Here is a 16,044-nt window from a genome sequence, read left to right on the forward strand (position 1 = left end):
TCCCCGCCCCCTGGGCGGGGCGGGCGGTATTTCCCGCGCTGGCGGGCGGCGGGCTCGGCGCGGCCGTGGCAATCGGGCGTCACTGCCGGTTCCGGCGCGGGCGTTTCGAAGGCGATGGCGGGCGCGCTGTACCCGCCGCCGGGCCTCGTGGCGGAGCTGGACTCCTCCCTGTCGCTGCTGGAGGCGGGCGACGGGCGGGCGCCGCCGGCAGCAGCAGAGGAGCGACGGCGGCAGCAGCATCGCGCGGAGAGCGCCGGCCTGCTGCCCATGGTGTTCCTCTGCGCCGGCTGCAAGCGGCCGGTGGGCGACACGCTGAGCTGGGTGTCCAACGACGAGGAGGCGGGCTGCATCCTGCTGCGCAGTGAGTCCGGCCCCGCCCCGCGCCCGCGCGGCGGCCGCCGGTCACCTCACAGCCCCCCTCCTCCCTGTCCCCCCCCCGCGCAGGTGCGGCCGCCAGCGTCGCGGTGGACGAGGAGCGGAAGCTCTCCAAGCGGCCCGGCGAGTGTGGATGGTGAGGCCCGGGCCCGGAGCCCCGCTGCCGCCCCGGGGAGGGGCGGGGGGTCGCCGCCGGGGCCCTGCCCGCCCTCCCTCTCCTGAGGGAGCCGAGAGGCCCCGGGACAGGCACTGAGGGGAGGCCCGTCGGGGACGGCGGGCGGGAGGAGCGAATGCTCTAAAGAAATCACAACGGATGGATTTTTTTTTTTTTTCTTTTTAGAGTAGGGGTGGGGAGAGGTGTTTCTTTTTCTCTTGTCCTAAACAAGCGTTGCGTATCGTACTTACAGCATGATAGAAACTCTGTTCTGCTCTGGCTGCTCCATGACGCTCGGTGACATCTACAGGTGCACCCCGAAGCACCTGGACTACAAGAGGGATTTGTTCTGTTTCAGTGTCGACTCAATCGAAAGGTAAAGGCAGAACCGGGACTGGTAAAGCCTCCCCGCTGAGGTTTGCCCGCCGGGCGTCTTGTTGGGGGGTGCTCCTGTTCGTGTTTCTGGCGTCTCTAGAGGCAGCTGCGTCTGCCGCTTTGCCCCAGAGTGGTTTTCTGTATTCCCGCTGCTGGCATCGCAGCGCTTGAGTGTGAGAAAGGTCATCTGCGTGATGTTAGGCAAACCCTAGAAAAAAGAAAATACCAGGGCCCCCTTTTGTATAAGAAATTGCGTGCCATCCAGGAAAACAACACTAGGTACATGATGCAGAAGGGTTCCTTCTCATTCGATCACAAGAGACTGCATGTGTGCTCTGCTCTAGACAATGTGAAATGAGCCTGCAGTCGTAGGTAGTACCAAATAGGCTTGACTGTAAGACTGTTAGAGGTAAACATCAGCAGAGAACATGAGGAGAGGGGTTCAAGCAGAACTTAGTGTGAGGTCTGACCTGTACTGGTCAAGTCTGCTTTTTCCTTGCTGAGGTAGGCAGATGCGAATCTTAAACCTTGAATATGTGCTTGAGGTTCTCGCTGAACTGTCTTACAATCAAAAACTGTCTAGAAAATGAAGGTATGCTCTTGTATTGGCTTTAATTGGTTTGTAGCACTTGAAAGTGGTCTCAGAATATTCTTCGATAACTGCATCCTAAATTGTCTCCACACCAGAGTGCTTTTATCCCAGTGTCACTCTAGTAAACAGTGATAGGTTACGTTTACTTTTGTCTAGGCTAGTTTTAACATTTCTGCTTTTTGTTAAGTTCCAGTTTATTCTGCTGTATCTATGGGGATGTTCACCTTCCTGCTCTGGACAGTTGTGTTTTTTTTTCTTTTTCCACAGCTATGGTACTTTGCTTTTTCCATGGCAGTAAGATTTTCTGAAACATGGCCACAAATGCGATTTTCTTGGGCAGTAGTGGTGATAGATGGCTCTCCCAGCTAGTGCTACTCTGTTCTCAGTGTCTGCGTGACCTTTCACCGTATGCTGTAGCACCAGAGTTCATGACTGTCTCTTGCTGGAGTTCTAACTTTCATAAAGTGGTGGTATCATGGTAGTTCTGTGCTTAGAACTGTTTTCATTCCACCATACAGTTTGTTTACAAGATTACCAAATATGCGTTGTCTTTTAGTTGTCATTGGAATTGTGCTTCCGTTTTTCTAGTGTATTAATCGTAATATCTTAATCATTGAGTACAATGAATACTACATTTGTTTTTTTGCCTTCAATGTGACAATTGCATGATCTAAACTTTAATGTATCAGTTACATTCTAGGATCCTCAGAAAAGCAAGCTCTTACTGATGAGGAACCTTTAACTCTTGAAAGTCGAGCTGTCTTGGAAGAGGTGCTACAAAGGGTAAGATTTAACCCTATATCATTATTTGTTTATATCACCTCTATGTAATCTTAATATTCTTAAATAGTTTCTGCGAAACAACTTCATTCAGACCAATTCTGTGGGTTTTAACATATGCTGTAGTACTTCATGGTGTTAATATCTTGTGTTGTGCAAGGTTTCCAGTAACTTTTCCTTCAATTTTAGTGGTAGTTAGCATTTTCTGTTTGTCAAGTGTAGAGTTAGATTCCTATTTATGTCTGCCAGTAATTAGAGATTTTTGTTTCTAATTAGTTCTGATTCACTTCTCCAGATTTTCACTTAACTTTGTTTTAGTTGTCTCTTCTGTCTTCTCATGTAAACTGACCCTAATGGTTTTGCTGTAACTTTGTATTGAAATATTGCATAATAAACAGAGTTGACATTTTGCTCTACTGAGAACTTCTGACTGCAGTTAGGGAGAATTGGGAGCAAATAATGTAGTGAAGTTGGCTCTGAAAGCTGATGGTTGTCTAGCAAAAGCTGAATGTGTGGATCTGATGCTTACCAAGGTTGGAGGCAATCACAGATTCAAGAAAGTGTGGGGACTTAATGTTAGAGTTGAGTGAGCTTTCAAACTATGGAAGTAGCAGGGATAGAATCAAGTAGGATTGGTGATGCAAGATCAAATTTGAGCGTTTACTGACATTTACCCTTGCTCTTTGTCTTGTCAAGTTCCGTTCATAACAGAGTATCTTTCCGTGTTTACAGGCAGACACTGTGTTAAAAGCTCTGGAAACAAGACTGACTGCTGTTGAATCAAGTATGGCTTCTCTTCACAATAAAGTCTGAAAGAAATTACATGCAGGAGAATGATCTATGTAAAACCTGTCCATGTAATCCTCTGGAATCTGTGGGAACATTGCAAAAACTGTGCAAAGAACTGAAAGGTGTTGGTGGCTCATGCTGCGGTAGGGCAATGCTGATGATGAGTCTTCACGATAGACAAGCAGCTCCTCCCTTTTCTGTTGAAAGAATACTCCAGAAAGAAATAGAATTTTTTAATCAACTTTCTGTAGACTTTTGGTTTGTATGTAAATATTTAAATTTTTATCTCTGAAAGCAAAGCATCTAGCTCCTGACTTCCCTGCTATTCAGTATCTACTGAACTGGGTGCACATCTCGTTCCTAAACCAATAAAAAAAAAATCCCTGTGATGTCTGAAGGAACAACATATGTAATTTTTTTGTCTCCACAGCCTTTGCTTGACCTGTGCTCAAGAGACAGGAATGGCACAATAACTGTATGGTATGGTTTGGTTGTGGGGTTTTTTTGGAAGCTTAAGCCTGAAATGTAGTGTAAAAGGCGGCTTTAAAAGCATTAGATAAAGTGTTTTACAGCTTCAAGGGGAGGAAAACAAACAAGGCTGGTAGCAGTATACCTTTCAACAAAGCTTGGTGTATATTTGAGCAATGAATTCAAAATGCTAATTAAGAACACTTGTGAGTATTTTGTTTTAATGCAGATATTTCATGTTATTTGTCTTTGATCTGTGTATTTAACTGATTGTCAGGGTTTCTTATATAGGTTGAGTGTTCTGAGTAATTTTTTTTAATAAAACAAAAGCAAGCAGTTGGAGTCAAAGAATAATTTTGAAAAGTTTTTTTCTGCTACCCAATGCTACTTGATTTTTACTACTGTGAGTTTTTAAGTTTTCTTCAAAAACCTAGAATGCATTTCCCACTGTTCTCCCCCATTGGTATGCACTTCTCATATAAAAGCTTCTCCCCCATCTTTTCTCTACTTACTGCTTTGTTTTGAAGTAGTACTCAAGCTTAGCCTGTAGTGATGGGTCTTTTATTATTTCATGTTCAAGTAAGTAAAATATTCTGTTACTTGTGTACCTGCCAAAGGAATTGTTATAAGCACTAATCTTTCCAATCAAATTACTCCAGTGTAATTTCTGAGGTAGTTTATTCTCTAACAAGTTTTTGAATGCTGGTAAGCAACATAGACTTCATCCTAGATGTCTGAAGAGAACCATGAACTCTGCCCTTGAATTGAAGGTTGGTTGATCTTTTTCATTATATCCGAAGTATGTTTTTGTTGAGAATGTTAACAGTTGATGGCTTGATAGGCCTGGCTTTTCAGACATAGTGTTTTTTCCGTAAACATATATATATGTGGGTTTTTAACATGTGGATTTCCTTTTCTATTAAGGACAACTGTGGGAGCAGGTTCACAAGTCCATAACGATTTCTGTAGATTTTTTTGTAGAGATGAACATGTGTTCAATTTTTTTAACCAAAGATTGAGACAAGACAGCATTATCTTTTACATCTATATTCCAACAAAGTAACAGCGAAATGCGAAGGTGGCAAAGAAGCACTTTATCCAAGTTATTGGTGTGTTAGCAGTGGGAGATTGAATAGAATAACCTAATGTTTATTAACTTGGAGATATTTTTTAAGTGATTTATTGTATTTGTTCAATTGTATTATGAAATAACCATTTTAGATCTACCCTTGATGGAAAGAACCAGGTTTGCTGGCCCAGAGCAGCACCTGTAGCTTTAAACATGTTCCTCCATTAAACATGGAGGGCAGGTAACTTTTTCAGAGGGAGTTCCCCAAATAGATTCACCAGCGGAGTCTCCTCTGAGACTTGTTTAGGTAGAAACCTAGCACCTATCTCTTGTGTTGTATTTATTGCTACTATGCGTAGTGACAGTAAAGCGTTCAGCGTATGAATTCCTTAACTATCCCTCTTTTCTAGCTATTATGGGAAAAATACTTGCTGAAGAAGGAACCCAAAAATCATGACCTTAGTATGTTCCTGAACTCGCAGGCAGAAATGACTACAAAGAATCTGGATTAGAGTATGTGTTCCTGCTCTGGAACATACAGAGGTAACACTTTTTAAAAGTGCATGTTAAGTAACCATTTTTCTCCTTAGTTTAGAGTTACGCTCTTCTATATCTCCTCTTTATTGAATACCTGCATTTGGCATCAGTGTATATTTAGAACAGTGTCTCTTAGCATATTGTAGGTGGGAGCTCAAGTACATTAACAGAACAGACTCTCTTAAAATAGCTTTTCCACACTCTCAGGGGTTGCCAGCTGCTGCTTTGCTGAGGTGTGCAATGAACATTCTGAACTTAGAATAGATTTCATATGGATGTAGAGATGTTTATATCTGCATGGGGAAAATGTGTATGTTTGTGTATGTATGTTGTTCCAAGAAACTAAAATAACATTTTCTTTTACTGTGCAGTCCCCTTAGGAGCTAATATCTTGTAGTTAACAGGGCTAAAGGTAATAGAGAATGTTTCTGTTTGTATGTATAAATGTGTATTATAGTATGCTTGAACAATTTTTAAATGTTAAGGAAAGCTGTAGTTGTTTCCTAACCAAATACAGTAGCAAAGTTTTAGTGTGCTCCTGGCTAAACCAAATGATAATTATGGCTCTTGGTTTCAGAAGAGGTCTAAAAGGTGAGGGTCTCGGAACTCTTCTGGCTGTTGCTCAACTTTTGTTTTTGTAATAAAAAGAGTAGAGGTAACAAGCAGGAAAGGAACAAAAATTAATGTTCTTGTCTGGGTGTGATTTCTGCTCTAAAAAAGGCTTGGAAAAAGTGTGAGGAACAGTTACGTGTGCACTACATGGCAAGGCGCAGTAGAGCAGAAGTCCAGCAGATAGCACTAGCGGTGGGCTGAAAATGGTGACTGCTGCTGTTAAGCTTAAAGCACTGTGGATACAGGTAGGGTTTCCTGGGAAGAGACCAAGCAAGCAATGGCTGAAAAGACACAAAGAAAGAAGTGCAAGCACAAAACAAAATTGCTGTTCAAGGTGGAACAGGTTTCACCTGGAGGGAGAAGGGGATTGGGGGCCGAGGGGACTGAGATGAAGGTGGAGACACTCTTATGGCTGTACTGTGAATGCTCATGAGAAAAGAGAACACCGCTTGGCTGAGGTTTCTGGATCGGGAGGTTAGGGTCCCTGTGTCCTCTACAGACAGGGAAAGAGGCTGCTTACCTGACTAAAGGTGGCCTCCTCACTTAGACCTGAGTTAGATGTGTAAAGTGAAATGAACCATTTAGCAGGAACCCCTGGTGTCCAATGGTGCCCTGTGGTTTATCCACACTTGGGCTTTGAGAATCCACTAGCTGGAAAACTGCCTCCATCAATGCCTCTTTCCTTTTCAGCTGATAGGATCAAGAAAAGCTGAAGAAGAGCCTGAACTGGAGAAAATGTACCGGAGCAGAAGGAACAGAAGGTGAAGAAGAGAAAACTGGCATGTAATATCCTGACAGGAAAGCATGATACTGTGGGACTAAGCATGAAGAAAATAGATGTGTGATTCCAAAAGGAGCAAAGTACCTGAATCAGTTTAGTTCCAGGGAGATCTGAACATCAAATCCCTTTAGGCCTTGTGTGCACAGACAAACTGACAGATACAGCTACTGGAGAGTAAACTGACATGGCAGGTTGTTTCTGGAACCAAATAAACACATCTTGTGAGAATAAAAGTTATATGGGGGGAAGGGGGGGGATGAACACCAGAGCAAGCATTGTAGTGCAGATGCATGTTAAGTCTATGTGAACAAGGCAGCAGATCCTTTGGAAGTCCTTCTCACAGGTCTTCAGGGCAGGAAAAGATTGCAGAAAATTTTCCATAATTGAAAAGAGAAAGTTAATGACAAGTAGTCAATGAAAATTCTCAGTGAAAAAAAATAAGATGACATAGCAAAAGGAGCTAAGTTCTAGTAGATTTTTCTTGTAGATAATATGGATACCGAGTAAAAACTGATCATGTTACACTTGGAATAAACACTTGACTCCTTTTATATGGAGCAAAGAATTGCTGTGTTTTGTTAGTGTAATTAATTGCTCTAGCAATCTAGTCAACATAGTAGCAAGCAGCTATTATTAATCTAGTTACAATGATATCAACACTTACTGTCCAAATTTTCCAATTATTGCTAATTCCCATTAATAATACAAATAAAACTGTTACAGATGTTCTACCCTATCTCCCTTTTCTCTGTTGTGATATTTGCCTACGTGCCCGTGGCCTGCAGTGGAGGGTCTTTTTTCCTCGGGTGGGATGGTGTCCAGTGTCCAGGTTCTTCACCAGGTGACGTACTGATGTTGGTAGCAGAGGGTTTCCTGGTCCAGCTTGATACTATGTGTGTGCATTTCCAAGCAGCTGACTGCAAGCACATCATTCTGATTGGTCTATGAATTCAGTAGTATGTTAACTGGCTAGCAAAATCTATGAACTTATATGGTATAATGCTTTGGGTTAGTAATTGGGGTTACACAAAACAAATCTGAAGCTGAAAACAAACTGCTAGGTAGCTCTGCCATTATAGCTAAAGCAAGTTTGACTGTAGTCAACGTGACTATTGGCAATGGGCTGATACAGCTACAACCAAGCTGAAGCTGTTTGAGACCAGACAGGCCCTAGCTATGTTTTTCAAACTCTGAAGCCAATTATTGCCACAAGAGTACAGCAATGGCCGCACTACTGACTGTGCTGTGGGGCTATGACAGAGGAAGGCTTGTTTCTGCAGGGCCAGGTAGCATGGCACCACCCTGCAGTTCGTTCCATCTGTGTCCTGTGGCTTCCTGCTGTGTGGCCAGAAGCACAATAGTGTTTTCTTTTAAATTAACGAGAACTCCAAGCTCAGCCAAGTCACCCAGGAGACCAAACCTATGTAATCTTATAGTACAAGGCTTTGTGTTTGCTGCTAGCACAAAAGCGCTGGGGACGTAAATCAGGAAAGATCCCCTTGTTTTTGCTCTCTGCTGGTGTGAAAGCTACGTTTCCCCCCTAACCCCTAAGGGCTAGTGCTTATACGAGGACAACAGAGAAGATTTGTTTTCAAGCTTTTGTAAACCGAGAGAAAACTCGTCCCAAATCTCTCTGCACAGCACATAGAAGGGTCAAACTATTTGGAATTAAAAACCTGAAATGCATTTGGCTTTTCTGACTTCTCTTTAGCTGTGCCAGACTGTCAAAATGACGTTATGTTACTGTATGTCACATGAATGCACTCTGTTAGTAGAGCTACTTCACTTTAAACATCTCAGAATTATTTTCTGTACAGTTTTCTTCTTTGGTAAGAATTTTGTGTGAGAGGATTGGGCACAGATGTGTTTCTCGTGGTGTTTCAGGATTATATAGTGGGCCCTAACTTGAGTGGAGGCAAGGACAGGGAGCCTGTTGCTGTGCGTAGGGAGAGCTGTTCCTGGAAAACCACGTTCCTGCTTGATGTCCGTGGTTTGAGGGGGGGGGGTGGTATTGAAAGGGGAAGGAGAATGTCTTCAGGCTAGCAAAATATGCCTTATTTCAGTAAAGGTTTTTAACCATTCCAACTGTTCAGTTTATTCAGGGAGCAGCAGTTTAAGCGTTGTCTGCCAGCTTATCCCTGAGTAGCAGAGATCTGTTAATGTCAGGTCTAGCAGCACAGCACAGGAGGGGGCAGCGGTCTGGGCTCCCAGCTAGGCAAAAATGAGCTTGGAAGTGAAGTGTATGATTTTTAACAGAACGGGTAAGACACCTCCTATGCACGATGCACTCAAGTAAAGGGTTGCAGGGGCTGTAGCTGCGTGGTTCTGGGCAGCCCCTGAGAGGCGTGGGCCTCCTGCAAGGGCAGCCTCCCCTGGGCCCCAGGCTGGTAAAGCTTTCACTCCAATTTAAAACCACAAACAACCACGAGCAGCAGTAACAGCAAAAAAAACAGGGATGAAAGCTGGGTTCAGATAACCATCTCCAAGCATCCAGGTAGAAGGGGTGACTTCCAAGCTGCTGATGGCTGTCCAAGCACAATCTCAGGGGGCCGAAGCTGGCTTTGGGCTCAGGTGCTCCAGTGCTTGTGAAAAACCAGAGCTTAAATGGCCGCCTGGGAGCTGAACCTCGGGCAGCCCCTCTCTATTTCAGTTGTGACCCGAACGACTTGTTCGTACGCAATTGCCAGGCTGATGCTCGTGTCGTTGCTTTGGTGGCTGGGGCTCCAGCGGGGTAACCCCAGAGCCCCAGGCCCTCAGCGCCTTCCCGGCGAGGCCAGGAGAGGGCATGTCTCCATAAGAGATTTTGATGCTGCTTGGCAATGACAGCCAGGATTTTCCTCTCTGGCTCGCTCAGGACTTTGGTTTTTCACTACGTAGTGCTGCGGGGTTTTTTGCCTGCCTTTCTTCGCCTGTTTGCTCTTCAAGGCGAATTTGCAGGCGTGCATGTAGGAGGTGGAGGCTTGTTGATTAAATACCGTTTAGACTCAAAACTGGTAAGGCAGAGCCACAAAGGAGTTGGTGGGACTCTCATCTGTTACTTCCCTGGGGCTTCCTTGGGGATGATGTGCTGTTATTACTGCGATGCTATCTATGAAAAAAAAAAATGAACAAGACAGATTTTTCTAATCTTGAATGTAGATTGGGGCTCACATCTGTCTTTTGTTTCTGATCTATGAGATGTTACAGAAGCAATAAAATCTAGCAAACAGTGATTTACTCCATACTGAGGAGTAAATTTCCACAATTTGACAGAAACTAAAACCGTTTAGCTTATCTTTGCAACGCAAAGTAAGGTAAGGTTGAAAACATGAAGGCTTGCCTATTTAAAGATTTTAGAAATAGACCATAATCTACTTTTCGGTGGCACTGTGATACTCTAGGAAAGGAGCTCACAGCTGAAGTTTTGAATGACAAACTCCACACTGTTAACCACTAGCTAATTAACACTGCTGCCAAATCTCAAATTGTTCCCAAAAGAACCAAAGCATCTACCCACTGAATATGTATTTAAAGATAACCTGGGTCAGAGTGACTTCATGCAACGATTCCTGTATGAGTAACAATAGGATCTTCATTGTTCACATTTCAATTGTTTTCTGCGTTTTTTCGACTCACCAGCTTCTGCATCCTCTTTTGAGCTGTGAGTAGCACACGTCCAGAGAAGAACACCGGATTTAAGGTGCACCCCTGAAAACCGATGGTTCTCTGAAACTATTGCTGGTTTTTAATGGCTGTTCTTTAAGCCTTGCGTAAGCAAATCGCTGCATTGTGTCAGGCCAGCAGGGCATTTTTGAAAGCAGCTGATGAGAAAGGAGAGATAAGCTTACAAAGCTTCATATTTGAGCAGGAATTAGCAAGGCTTGGAAGCAGTTTGCAAACACATGAGCTCTTCCTGGTTGCTGCTATCAGAAGATGACTTTTTTTTTTTTTTTTTTTTTTGAAGTGTCTCCTCCCCAACCCCAATAAACGCAGAGGGCTGGGTTGGCTTAGCCATGAAAGTCCCCATTCATAACGCTGCTGTTAAATTTCAGGCTGCTTGTTTTATCTAACCTGGTGTCTTGTTAGCTTGAGTGCTAACCCAGCCCCTGAGGCATGGTGACACCTGGGTAGTTGGAGCCAGGGCTCAGGGACACAACTTGCAAACCACTTTTATTTGGATGGAATTTTGACTGCAATGTTCGTTAGTCCCAAAGGCTTTGTTCAGCAGAAATAAGCTGTACTGAATAACCCATCAAAAGATGGTTGGACCAGCTTCCCTTCAGGGCGCTTTTCTTTGGTAAAACATTGGCCAGTCAGGTTTAAAATTGGAATTGTCTTTATTAGCTGTCTTGAGCTGAAAAAATCTAGACAGTTATTTGGTGATGGAGACTCATAGAATCAAAAAATGGTCAGGGTTGGAAGGGACCTCTGTGGGTCATCTAGTCCAACCCATCGGCCACAGCAGGGTCACCTACAGCAGGCTGCACAGGACCTTGTCCAGGCGGGTCTTGAATATCTCCAGAGAGGGAGACTCCACAACCTCCCTGGGCAGCCTGTTCCAGTGCTCCGTCACCGTCACAGTGAAGAAGTTCTTCCTCATGTTCAGACGGAACTTCCTGTGCTTCAGTTTGTGCCCGTTGCCCCTTGTCCTGTTGCTGGGCACCACTGAAAAGAGTTTGGCCCCGTCCTCCTGACACCCACGCTTGAGATTATTTATAAGCATTTATAAGGTCCCCTCTCAGCCTTCTCCAGGCTGAACAAGCCCAGCTCCATCAGCCTTTCCTCATAGGAGAGATACTCAGCCTACGTCCGTAGCCCACGGACACAGCGCCGCACAGTGCCTCCTGACATGAGATCCCACGTGCCAGAGGCTGGGCAGCACCGGCTGCTCCGAGGCAGGCGAGCGATGAGTCACCTCCTAGGAGTTTCCGTCCCTCAACGGCACCTGCTCCAGTTACTGCCTTGGGCTTGGGATCACAGGTGGGGGAATTGCAAGCAGGAGTTGTAGCTGCTAGAAAAGCCCACGGAGGCTCTTCTCCCTCTCTGCATGTCAGCGGTGCCAGGCTCCTGCAGTGGTGGTGGTGAGTCCATTTGTTCGGTCCCTGCTCTGTTTCGGAGCAGCTGTTGTGCTCGTCCCCAGTCCAGCTGCCTTTTCTGCCCACACACTTGCTTATGCATCGTTGCTGAATTGAGAACAGAAAATCAAGCAGTGCCACATGGCTGCAGCCCTGGCTGCGCTCCCCCTGTCACATCGCTCCACGTGGGGACACTCACCGGCCCAAAGTTTGACTCTGAGCCCCAGCCAGAGACTGTACCACACTGGGGCCCATCACACACGGTGCTGTGGCGCTGAGCTCCATGCTGGCACCCGCTCCCCAGGCTGTCAGTCCCAGCTGTGAAGGACCGAGACCAGCACTCCCTTGTCTGAGTGTCTGCAGTTGCAGAAGCAGAATTCCCACCACACGGCACTGCGTGGTCAGAGCTTGCCCGTCTGACTGCTCTGCACCCTTCGTGCTTGTGTTTTGCTCGCCGCAGGCTTCACAAAGGCTCTTCTGAGCTCCTAGGAGTCGGGGAAAGCCAAGGCAGCAGAAAGTCGAAGTCATGCAAAAATAACAGGCACTCGGACCTGCTTGGAGTAGTGACCTTGCTTTGGATGGCCCACAGGCCTCCCCCACCTTGCTGAGCCTTCTCTGATGCCACCAGGGTCTCTGCTGAATCCGTGGTCTCCAGCTGTGAAACTGTTGTCAGATTTGACCAGGATGACTGGACAGCTGATGGCACTTACTGACTCTGTATTAGGCGCAAGCCAGCATCTCTTCCTTAAACCGAGATGGATGGTGCAACTGAATGCACGAACGTGGATGGGAAACCACCGCTGAAACTTCAACCTGGAGTTCATAATTTTATAGAAATAGATTTTTTCCCAAACTATAATTTCTGTTCTCTCTGCTGCCCTGGCTACTGTAGCAGTTGCCAAAGTATAAGAACTTGCACAGTGTGTCTGTGTATGTGTGTATGCATCCTGTGTTCCTTTGCAAAACCTCGTCAGATATTTGTTGGACATATTTTTATCTACTGTTATTGATTTCCAGTGATAACTAGGGTACTTAGCTGCCTCATGTTTACATCACTAGTGTTCACTGAAATGGTGCTGCGCCAGGACATGTATGGTCCTTTTGAAATGGTCAAGCTGATCTGATCCTAGGACATGTAGGGCAGAAGCATGGGAGTGTTAAACAAGTAGTGTGTTGTCACTGCGTCAGCACAAAAGTCACATAATACAGTAGGAACACTACGCTGCATAAAAAGTCAGCTTTGATAGATGTTTTAAGCATAGTCCTGCTTCTGGCCAAGCATGACTCCTTGGCATTTAAGAGGCTTTTTTTGTTAAAAAAAGATTAATTTCAGGGGTAAACAATCACAGGGATTGGCCAGTCACTAGCCTGGCTGGTTGTCAGAAGATAACCCTGCTGTGGCAAGGCAACACAGGGAGCCGTTACGGAGCTTGCCTCCCGTTGTGACTCCCTCTTACCGCAGCTGGGGCGTTAGGGATGGACCAGGCCTCCTCTCTGCTGTCCGGGTGTTTCGTGGGTGCTCAGCGACCGGCTGAGCGTGGAAATCCTGGCTACCAAGAGCTGTGGCCTCCTCAGGCCTTTGTCCCCAGCATGATTCCTGTCTGGGCACTGCCTCCGTCCCCGATGTAAGTCCACACCATGTTTGGGATGCTGGAGGTGCTTCTGCCTCACACTGCTTCACGGGGATCCAGCTCTTCTCTAGCTTCATCACCATCACAGCGGTCCCGTGCTGCCTTCTAGCAGACATGGACTATTTGCTTTGATGGCCAAACCTCACGCACATCCACTGGGAAACACTGTGGATGCGGCGGTGGAGGCTGGGTGTTTCCAATGAGTCTTCCCTCAGCCATGTCTCAGACACAAAGAAACTCGGTCTCCTGCCCGGACCAGCTGTGGTCGTGGTGCCTGTGGGAGCTGCCTTCCTGCAGGATGCGGTCTGCTGAGGGGCTCAGAGCCGGCCCGGCGCTTTCTGGGTGGTGAAGAGTAGGCATCTGCTGAAGGTCAGAGGTCCGGCATGGTTGCAGACGGACTGCAAGGTTTGTGACACACAATGGTGACGTCCTTTGGGTTCCTCTGCAGAGAGGTTCTTGCAGAGAGTTACTGGCCCAAGCTAAAGAAACCCCGTGACACTTGCTGTTGTCAAATCTGACACCTGAAACACAACTTCTAACAGAAGATTGCACCAGGCTGAAAGGAAAAGCCTTTGAGTCAGCAAGGAATGGGCCCACAGGACCCCCAAAAATTCAAGGCTGTGTGGGTCTGTCATTCAGATGAGGCAGATCCATTTCCACACTGGCAGGAGGAAATACCATTTTAAAAGATTATTAAACAACGCAGTGTTTGTAAATTTGATCAGAAAACACAGAAAGATAGCACCCCAACAGGACACAGAGCAGAGTCATCCAACGCAGCAGAGAGCAGGACTAACAAGGCCGAGACGGGGTTGTTATCTAATCCAGATATTTTAGAAAAACAACCCCAAATAGCTTAAATGCCAGAAAACCCCTGCTGTTTCCCAGAACTCTTTTACATCTTGGTCATCCAGCGAAGCAAGGAGCTGCCGCCACACAGGGCAGGGGGTACTGAATCTGCTGGAGTCAGTGAGCTGCCCAGCGCCAGCAGGCTCCCATGGGACCCATGCGTCAACTGCAGCATCTCACCTTGAACCGGCATGGAGCTAGCGCTGCCCCGGTTGTTCACGATGCTTTTCGTGCTGGTGAGATTTTACTTGCTGCTAATCCAAAAGGCATCTCCTAGTTTCTGTTTCCTCCTTTGTTTCTCAAGTGTACTTCAGAATGTTTGCAGTAGGAGCCCTAGTAATTCTTAAATTGCTGCCTGTTTCACCCTTAAGAGAATTATCTGTCTGCCTTGGTGACATACGACAGGTTTTTTGGGGGGGGATGATCACATGCTTCTCCTTGAAGATTGTTTTGTTTTGTTTTGGGTTTTTCTTCTGCTCTGCTTGGAAGAAGTGACTGTTATCTCTGAAAACAGAGACAATGCCATGGTAAGCCTGTCAGTAAACCGCTTCACACAGCTTGGGAGGCTGGACCCCACAGCTGGCTGTTGTCTCTGGAGGGAGGAGAATTGAAGTAGTGTAATTTTCTGAGAAGAATCTGATCTCTGGAGATTGATAACAGAGCCTGCCGTGCCCTGTACTGGTTAAGGAGGTTACACCACAGCTTTGTGTGTGTTTCTTCTCGTGCTTTCTTCCCCAGGGGAGTTTGTATGGGCATTCAATGTACAAATACCAAAAACCCACCATGGGATTGGGGTGGCTGCTGGGTTTGTGTGTTGGTTTTAAACCACTGTATTGTTTAGAAAGTCTTTTCACAAGGTCGTCATGCCTACACTTTCCTGTGCAATCACCCGTGCTTCTTGCCGTGCTTCCTCTCCGTTACCTTCCTTTCATTTGCTACAGCTCTCCAGCTGGCTGTCCCCAAAGCTCAGGAGAATGAAACCCTGAGCCTGGCTGGGACATCTTGAGGCTACTTTACCACAGATGATGACATTGGTACTGATCAAAATACACACTTGGATAGAGTTCCTGCCTGAAAATAACCTGTTTTCACACAGGAGTCACGTAAGTGCTTTAAATCCTGTGTGGACTCTGGTGAAATCCAGTATCTTCCTCCTGGATTTCTGTCTTGCAAAAACCATTGTCACTACAGAAGAAAAGAAGAAAGGCAACTTAAATTATTATTTAGTAAAGACCTAAGATATACCCTCCCTTATAGACAGGAGGCTTCCTGCATGTTTAAAGCTATTGAATTGTGACTGAAGGGCAAAAGCACTAAAGCATTGAATGGGTCATTAAAACTCACAGGATGTTCGGGAGCTCTTCAGAGGTTTGAGTTCCCTGCAGTGGAGATGCCATCTGCCTTCATTTGCATTAACTATATGGCCTTTAATAAGTGTGCCTCTCACCTGCTGCCTCTGTAATGGACCCCAGTCCTTTGGAGGTGCAGTTCTCGGGCAATCAGTCTGCCTGTATAGGAACTGTGCTCATTCACACCAGTCAGACAAGGGCCTGCCTCCACTGAAGCCAGCAAGAATATTTCCCCCTTATTTTAACAAGAACAGAATCGAGTAACAGAAGCAAAACTTGTGCTTTCAAGCCTCAGGATGCTATACTGGAAAAGTGATTTTCAGATACTGAAGAGGGCATTCTGCTCTGGGGTTGGAGAAGAGCTTGTCTTTCGTTCCCTCATTTCTTCATTCATCTCCTATTTCTAAATGAACAAGTTCTAAGTCATACTTCAGCCACAAAGCACAAGATGGTGGTAGTACTTATCTGCATTCTATTTTCTCTTGAGAAGTTTTTTGGATGGGTGGAAAGGACACACAGAAGGAACTGAGGGCAGATTGGGTGCCACTGCCAGCTCTCTTCTTTCGTGACTTTCAAAAACAGGAAAAGGAAAGAAAGAAAAGAAGAGCTTGGTGAGGGAGATCTCATCC

General features: G+C 45.8%; 1 protein-coding gene across 1 annotated transcript; it reads left to right on the forward strand.

Annotated features, from left to right (window-relative positions):
• The first annotated feature begins 60 nt into the window (after positions 1 to 60).
• Positions 61 to 3,869, forward strand: MIS18A (MIS18 kinetochore protein A). Its single transcript, XM_075432940.1, has 5 exons — positions 61 to 361; positions 445 to 511; positions 783 to 905; positions 2,186 to 2,279; positions 3,009 to 3,869. The coding sequence occupies exons 1-5, from the start codon at positions 115 to 117 to the stop codon at positions 3,087 to 3,089; spliced, it is 612 nt and encodes a 203-aa protein (XP_075289055.1). The 5' UTR covers positions 61 to 114; the 3' UTR covers positions 3,090 to 3,869.
• The last annotated feature ends 12,175 nt before the right edge of the window (positions 3,870 to 16,044 follow it).

Source organism: Opisthocomus hoazin, chromosome 1 (genome assembly GCF_030867145.1).
Source record: "Opisthocomus hoazin isolate bOpiHoa1 chromosome 1, bOpiHoa1.hap1, whole genome shotgun sequence".
Taxonomy (NCBI): domain Eukaryota; kingdom Metazoa; phylum Chordata; class Aves; order Opisthocomiformes; family Opisthocomidae; genus Opisthocomus; species Opisthocomus hoazin.